Here is an 8,970-nt window from a genome sequence, read left to right on the forward strand (position 1 = left end):
TGTTTTGACATGTTCCAGTTGTGGTTCCGGCCACACCACAGCACTGAGACTGCTCTTGCTAAAGTGACAAATTATATCCAAAACACAGACAATGGCAATGTTTTGGTCTTTGTTTTACTGGATCTCAGTGCCGCATTTGATACAATTAGTCACAACTTATTGCTCAGCAGACTGAAAAACTGTGTCTTTTAAGTAAGTTTTAGTCTTACTTAAAAGACAATGTGCTTTGTGTCTATATGTATTCACACATCAAGTGGACAAAGGTTACATGTGGATTTATCCAGGGTTCAACTCTGGGGCCTGTTTTAGTCATTATTTACAAATTCAGATTTAACACCATAAGTCATAAATATTTTACAGATGACACACAAATCTATGTAACCCTATTGTCAGAGGATTAGAATCCCTTCAAAGCTCTCACTAAGTGCATTGAACAAATAACGAACTGGACGTTGCAGAATTTGCTTCAGTTAAACAAAGACAAAAGTAATTGTTAATTGAGTAATTGTTTTTGGAGTCGAAGAAGAAGGATTAAAAATCTGTGCTGAACATAAGCCTGTAATGTTAAAAACCACAAGCCAGAAATCCGGGTGTCATTATGGACTCAGACTTGAACTTCAACAGCCATATCAAGTCAGCCAACTATCACCTGTAGAATATTTCATGGATTAAAGGATTAATGAGTCATGAGTGTTTAAGAAAAGCTGGTCACTGCATTTATCTTTAGTACTTAGTACAGATTACTCTAACAGTGTATTTCCTGGTCTATAAAAGATGGATCAGACAGCTGCAGCTGATTCAGAACGCTGCTGCTCAAGGCCTTACCTAGACCAGAAAAGGGGATCATATCAGTCCAGTTCTGAGGTTTTTACACTGTCCAGCAAAGAGTTAATTTTAAAATACCCCTGTTGGGTTATAAAGCTGTAAATCCTTTAGGGCACAAACTTCTTATATTACCGTACAAACCTTCTAAGCATATACAGGTCATTCAGAACAGGTTTGCCTTCTGTCCCCAGTATGAACTAAACATGGAGAAGTTTATTTCAGTTTTTATGCTCCATATATGTGGAACAAACTCCCAGAGAACAACTCTGTGTCAACTTGAGCATCAACTCAAACCTCAAGACTGTTTTCCACTGCATTTAATTGATTGAAATTAATTGAAGGACAAAGTACTTTCACTGCTCTGTAACTTTTACGGTTTGCTTTTTTCACACTTTGTAAAAAAAACAAAAAACTTTTTTTTAATCGCACATTACGTTTTAATGCATTTAATGTTTTCTGTAAATTACTTTGAACTGCCAGGTTGTTGAATTGTGCTATGTAAATGCATGTGCATGCCTTGCTTATACAGAAATGTTGATTGATGCTAAAGTTTAGGATCTCAAAGTGTTATCCCCTTTGCAACATCTATGGTTGTAAACACACAGTCCCTGCACTATAAAAACAAATATCATCAAAGAATTCCCATATTCTTTCAGAGACAATGTCATTGATTTTTAAAACAACAAGATTTTCTAATGTGCTCATTTTAAACAATTTTATTTGCAATAATTTCCAATGATCGGCTTACATGCTGAAATGATTGATTTTGTTTTTCTCTTTGTTGATACAGCAACCTTTATCAATCTGCCGTGATGGGCTATTATACCCCAGCCAAACAAGTTTACCACTAATGAGATCTCTACTTCTCCGCAGACCGGAACAGAGGAAGACAGGCTGAACTGCAGGTGTCCCTTGCTAGCACAGCAGCCGAGCTATGTAGGAGATGATTAACGACTCTAGTCAATTTGCAGGCACCTTTTCATTTTCCATGGTTAAAAATACATTGAAGAAAGGCTTTAACTCTAGCAGGGGAGACAGAGGGTACAGGGCCACTCAGCAGTTCTGAGGCAGAGCACCTGCAGCTGTGGGACACACAGGGATCTGGTCTGTGGGACAGAAGAGTTTGTAGCTCTTCTGTAGAACAGAAGATTCAGCAAAGAGGAGGCTGACAAATTACGATGTGTCAAACTTAACTGCTTTACTCTAAAGTGATCAGTCATATTATGTTTTTCCTTAAGTCATCTTCAGCAACTGCTCTCAAACGTTATGTTTACTTTCCTCCATTGCTCCAATATGCTTAATCTACATTAATCCATATAAAGTACAATATAGATATGAATTACAGATGCAGGTTATAGGAAATAACACCATATGAGGTCTTAAAGCCATTGCAACCATTCTGCACTCAGCATTTTAGTGTTTGATAAGAAAATTTACAAAGATATTTCTTTTTCTCTCTTTTTCTTGGTTCTGAATTTCCCAATTTATAGTTTTGATTATTTGTTTAACTGCTGCATCAAAGCAGAGAGCACAATAGTTTTTATGTGATGCTCCAGAAGGATATTTTGCCAGGTAAAAACTCAGCCTACAGCAAAGCAACCTTGTGTCCATTTCTGTGCTTGTTTAAAGTCAGACAAAGTGTAAGTAAAGAGTTTTTTTTCCTCCCGGCTCTGGCTCAGGCTGTAATTTCCTTTGTCTCATGGGAAATAAAAATAATGAGTCACACTAAAAGCCTCTTGGAAAAATGTACTGTAGTTTCCTGACCTGCATGATAAATCCCAGATGGTTACGATTACTGGTTCAAGGACAGAACACAGTTTCTTTCTGAGCGCTGCAGGTGTAAAGATAGTAAAAATGGTAACCCGCTAACTCAACATTTTTAAGTGAACCAAATATTTTCCTTTTCTACAGTACAAATACTCAATTTTATACCTTCCATTTGCCACAGAAGTGCTGATATATCACACGAGGACAGCAAAACGCTAAAATGTCCTGAAAGTGTTGCTTTACAACAGATTAGTAAATATGTTCAAGTTTCAAGTTTATTTGTATAGCACAATTCAACGATAAGGTGATTCAAAGTGCTTTACAGAGACATTAAAACAGTAGAAATAAAAAGCATGATTTAAACTTTAAACAAAAAGAAAGAAATAAGAACAATAGATAAAATCAGAAAAATAAAGATAAGATTGAATAAAAATGTAATAAAATGATATATATGAAAGATAAAATCAGTAGTTAAAATATGAATATTTTGAAACTCAAGCTTATTTGGAGCTTTATTCAAATCCAGCTGAAAATAGAGGTGTCTTCAACCTAGACTTAAATACAGTGAGTGTTTCAGTTGATCTGAGGCTTTCTGGGAGTTTGTTCCAGACATGTGGAGCATAGAAGCTGAATGCAGCTTCTACATGTCTGGTTTTGACTCTGGGAACTGATAAAAAAAAACAGATCCAGATGACCTGAGGGGTCAGGGAGGTTCATACTGGGTCAGGAGGTCACAGATGTATTTTGGTCCTAGACCATTCAGAGCTTTATAGACCAGCATCAGAACTTTAAAGTATATCCGCTGATGGACAGGCAGTCAGTATAAAGTCATCAGAGCTGGACTGATGTGGTCCACTTCTTTGGTCTTAGTGAGGACTCGAGCAGCTAAGTTCTGAATGAGCTGCAGTTGTCTAACTGACTTTTTAGGTAGACCTGTAAAGATGCTATTATGTTAATCAAGCCTATTAAAGATGAATGCGTGGACTAGTTTTTCCAGGTCCTGCTGAGACATCAGCTATTTTAACCTTGATATATTCTTAAGGTGATAGTAGGCTGACTTTGTTATTGCTTTAATGTGTTTTTCCAACTTTAGGTCTGAGGCCATCACTACACCCAGATTTCTAGCCTAGTTGGTAGTTTTTAGGTGTATAGATTGAAGCTCTGTGCTGACCTGTAATCATTTCTCTTTGGCTTCAAAGACAATTACCTCAGTTTTTATTTAGCTGGAGAAAGTTGTGGCACATCCAATCATTAATCTCCTCCATGCATTTACCAAGGGCCTGTACAGGGCCTTGGTAAATTATAAGAGTGAAGTTTTTCTTTATAGACGCCATAATGAACCTGGAGATTTGTTTTTCTCCATCTGCGCTCAGCTTTCCGACACTCTCTTTTCCCATTTTTCACCAGTGTGGAATTTCACCATGGAGACTTAATGGGAGCAATAGTATCCATAACATTTAGCATTTTAGCTTTGAAGCTACTGACAAGCTCACTGACCAAACCCCCGGACAGAGCAGGTGTTAAAGAGAAGATCTGGTTAAAGATCTCACTACTGTTTTCAGTTATACACCGTTTTGAGATCACTGCTGTTGAGATATTTGTGTGCACTGAAATCGTACTCTCAAAGAAAACAATGGTCAGACAGGCCCACATCAGACACAGCAATCTTTGAAATGCTCAGACTCTTAAAGATCAGTAAGTCTAGAGTGTGCCCCCTATTGTGTGTCGCCTCTTTCACATGCTGAGTCAGCCCCAAAGTTGTCCAGAGTGTTACTCTGGTCTTTAGTCCCTTTGTCCTGAGGGTTGTCCATACGGATGTTAAAATCACAATAAATAATACAATAAATAATTACACGGTCAAAATCAACACAGATCATAGACAGCAGTTCACTGAGGTCAACAAAAAAGTCTGCACAGTATTTGGGGGGCCTGTAAACATTCAGAAACAGGACTCTGGGTGAGGCCTTCAGCTGTATAGCCATATATTCAAAGTGACCAAAGCGATCAACAAGTGACCACTTGCAGTCCAGTGTAACTATTTTGCCATGAAAACTACTTTTTGCTGTCCTTGGTGTATTTGCTCTATCAAATGTTTTAGTATTAGGAAATGGTGCATTAAACTCAGAGGTGTATTCTGCCTTGTTCATGTTAGAAGGACAAAAGACTAGCATCTCTGAACATGAATAAAGGTAGAAGTCCATTTTCTGTTTTATACATCCCTGATATCATCAGTTCAAACTTGTGTTTATGAGAACGTCTCCTATAACTAGTTGAATTTTCAAAAATGAGTTAGACAAGTAATAAACAAAACGTCACATGAACTCCAATCAGAAATTGTACACCAACGGTAAATAAATATAAAAATAGTAAAAAATAAAAAAAATGCAAATAAAGACAAATATATATATATATATATATTCTTCTTGAGTTTATCTCTGTAAGAAGGAGCTGTATTTCCTTCAACAGCTCAGTCTTGAACTCCCTCCCAACAGTAATAATTCACGTGGTCCACTAGAGAGCAGTCGTGGGTTATTTCTCAGCACTGTGAAGTCTGAGCTCAGCTTGAAATCAAGCATGACAAAACCTCCACCTCAGAGAAAACAAGAACTGAATGACTCAATAAAACAATAGGCAGTTCAAGAACTGTGCTGTCTTTTTAAGGGGATTTAGACTTATATTTCATGTCAGAGAGGAAACTAAAAAAAAAGGCTGCTCGATGTTGAGAATGTAGCCCCGATTTCTCTAAATAACAACAATAATAGCTGAAATCGTTAGGATGAATCATTTATCTGATATTATGATATTTTTTGATGAGCAATAAAATATTGTCATCTTGTTAAAGATAAAATAATCCTTCCTGTTTCAAATGGTCTGCTTTTCTTTGTTTAGTTGAAAATCTACAGACTGATTAATCACTTAATCCAGAAAATAACCAACATTAAAACTTATAATAAAAACCCTCAGCCTCAGCTCAAAAATTAATCAAAGGTCATGAGTGGAATTTCCTCTCAGTGCAAACCAGAATGATACATTCGGACATTCAGCACTTACATTCATTTTCAGACTCCTTTGAGATTTGCTTTTAGTTTTTGGTGTCACCGCAGCTATAAAGCTCACGTGCATGTGTCTGCTGGTGAGGATGAAAGGTAGCTGACGTCAGATCTAGTTGGCATGCCAACTCAGAGAATGGAGCTTATATCTGAAGAACAGAGTTGAAGCTGTTTTTTGTGAAGGGAGACAGGAGCAGGGAGGGCACTGTTTTTCATGTAAACAAATCTCCACGTAGACCAAGGCTACCGGATCATTTACCCTAAACAAAAACAGCAAAGGGACTGACTGACTGATACAGATTTAACCCTCGTGAAGGAAATATATGTTTGGAAACTCCTCATGTTATGAAAAAATATGGCTCTGCTGTGACTGCCCCCTTTTCTCCTCCATGACAGTAATGTGCATCAACCACAGCTGGAAAGTCTTTGGGAAAATGCAACAATGCAATGTTAGCATTAGAGGGGGTTGCCCAGGAAACCACCGTTGTCAAGGAGACTGCATCACAAGGCGGGCTCAGTACAAGGCGGGGACCAGCTGCATGATCTCCCTCCTTTCATTCACGCTGTTTTCATGCTGTCATCACTGCGCGTATGACCTCAAACACATGATCATGTCCCATACTCCTGCTGCTCGCTTTAACAAAAAAAATAAAGAAATTAAAGAAATTAAAAAAAAACAATGACAGTCTAAGTTTTCATTTCCCTTCATTTCTGTTTTATTCAATATAGATTATATAGGCATTTCTGGATAGAAATACAACTTTACGAAAAGCTCAACATGTACTTTATGATAGGCGTTTCCATGTGCACCACTCTGCGTACAAGATTGCAGAGTTCAACATGTCGACAGGTTTTGATATTAGATCTAACCCTAAGCAGGCATTTGGCTATAGAAATTACGGTAGTCTGTTGATTACATGACTGGACAACGACACAGTTCTTTCCACAATAGCACAATACGTTGTTTTTGGCTGGCAGTAAGATTCAACACAATATATGCTACACGTGTATCCAACCCATAAACATCGACAACGTTGGCATTATACGATCAAGATATGTAGGCATCGTGTGGCGTTTTACACTGGAATTTAACTTTTTTCCACAACTCATTTACATGTAGATTTAATGTTTTGCAGCAGCTTGGAACAGGATGATTTTTTTCAGTGCAACTTATTGTGTCTTATTCATAATATGAATTCAAATAGACGACATTTGCAGCGTTCAACCAGATATGGACCGACACATCACGACTGGCTATATAAAAATATTATAGCTAGGCTTAGTCTTCATGCTTCATATGTGATCCTTTATGGGGTTCATTTACACGTCTGTGAAGATCTTTTTGATGTTCACGCAGTTCTGGTTGTTTTCTGTGGTGAAGTTGTGCTGTTTGATGCCCTCTTCTATCACCATGTACTCCGACTTGCTGAGAGATGAGGAGCTGCACGACCTCCTCAGCTCTTCTGAGGGCAAGTGCTCACAGCTACTCGTGTTCAGGTACTGTTGGTGCTCCTCTCCGTCGGTCTCTCGGTGGTAAAAGTAGTTGAAATTGGACACAATCACTGGCACAGGTAAGGCAATGGTCAGCACGCCCGCTATTGCGCACAGTGACCCCACTATTTTTCCACCAATGGTCACCGGATGCATGTCCCCATATCCGACTGTGGTCATAGTGACAACTGCCCACCAGAAAGCATCTGGGATGCTGGTGAAGCTGGATGAGGGGTCGTCTGCTTCTGCGAAGTAAACCGCACTAGAGAAGAGGATGACTCCAATGAAAAGAAAAAATATGAGCAAGCCCAGTTCTCTCATGCTGGCTTTGAGGGTCTGCCCCAAAATCTGGAGTCCCTTTGAGTGTCGTGAGAGCTTAAAAATACGAAAGACTCTCACTAGTCTGATCACCCTCAGGATGGCGAGGGACATCGCCTGTTGGCCACCGTTGGTTTGCCTCTCGGCCATCTCCGTCCCCAGAGTGATAAAGTAGGGAATTATGGCGACAATATCAATGATGTTCATGATGTTTTTTGAGAAAACGGTTTTGCTGGGGCAGGCGAAAAACCTGACCAACAACTCAAAAGAGAACCATATAATACACAGCGTCTCTATCACAAAAAATGGATCTGTGAACGGGCTTGGCACGTAGGGAGCAGTACCGTTAACTGTTGGTGCCACTGTGGCTATGTCTTTTTCGTCCCGAAATTCTGGAAGAGTCTCCATACAGAAAATAACAATTGAAATCAGTATAACAAGCACTGAAACAATAGCTATCCCCCTTGCTGGTCCAGAGCTTTCGGGATACTCAAACAAAAGCCAAACCTGCTTTTGGTAATCATTTTTGGGGAGTACGCGCTCCTCCTCTTTTATAAACCCCTCATCCTCGCGGAATTTTTCCATGGCCTCCTCCCCGAGTTGGTAAAACCTAATCTCCATTGAGAAAATATCAATGGGAACGTTAACAGGTCTCCGAATGCGACCCCCTGACTGGTAATAGTACAGAATGGCATCAAAGCTCGGTCTGTTCCTGTCGAAGAAGTACTCGTTCCTAAGTGGGTCAAAGTAACGCATTCTTTTCCGCGGGTCCCCCAGTAGCGTGTCTGGGAACTGGTTGAAAGTTTTAAGTTGTGTCTCGAAGCGTAAACCCGAAATGTTGATGACCACCCTCTCGCAGCATCCCTGGCGGCTGCGCTCATATCGATCCACCAGGTGAGGTGCCGATAGCACGGCGGACTCCTCCAACATGTTTTCCACCGTCATGATGCCCTTCTGCACCTCGCCATAACCCCTGTTGTCAGTCGCGTTTCTTCCCTTCTCCCTGGCTGATGAAGGCGACTGGATCACGCTGGGTGTATGGTCATCCATACAGGTGGTTTTCGGTGTGGAGGGGCAAAGTGCGCCACGCCACTCCCAGCCAAAGCTTACAGCTTTGGAGAGCTGAGGCGGACGCCACTTACATCTCTCCAAACCATCAACTATCTCTGCGTAACTCTACGCTGGAGCGCTGCACTCCCCTCTGTATTTTTCTTATTTTTTTCTTCCTCAAACACACCGACACCCACCCACGGCGCGCATATGTCTGACATACATCCACCCCCCATCCAATAGCAAATAAACTTGACACTTAACGTCGAGTAAACACCCTTATGTGGTGAAACATAATGCACCAACATTAAATCACATTCACACCTGTTTGATACAAGTTGAGCTCACAGGTGCAAGAAAATAGATCAAGACAACCAACTTAAACTGTTGCTGCTCTTTGTCACGATGTAAGAAATATGCTAGAATGAATCCGTAAGGCATTTGTCTCAAACACAAATAAAAAGAAAGA

At 39.9% G+C, this 8,970-nt stretch overlaps 1 protein-coding gene across 1 annotated transcript; it reads right to left on the reverse strand.

Moving 5' to 3' along the window:
• Positions 1-6,351: 6,351 nt before the first annotated feature.
• On the reverse strand, positions 6,352-8,693 carry LOC140304109 (potassium voltage-gated channel subfamily A member 3-like). Its single transcript, XM_072383106.1, has one exon. The coding sequence runs from the start codon at positions 8,499-8,501 to the stop codon at positions 6,963-6,965; it is 1,539 nt and encodes a 512-aa protein (XP_072239207.1). The 5' UTR covers positions 8,502-8,693; the 3' UTR covers positions 6,352-6,962.
• Between the last annotated feature and the right edge of the window lie 277 nt (positions 8,694-8,970).

Source organism: Leuresthes tenuis, unplaced genomic scaffold, assembly GCF_036924035.1.
Source record: "Leuresthes tenuis unplaced genomic scaffold, fLeuTen1.0.hap1 SCAF_3, whole genome shotgun sequence".
In the NCBI taxonomy this organism is placed as follows: Eukaryota; Metazoa; Chordata; class Actinopteri; order Atheriniformes; family Atherinopsidae; genus Leuresthes; species Leuresthes tenuis.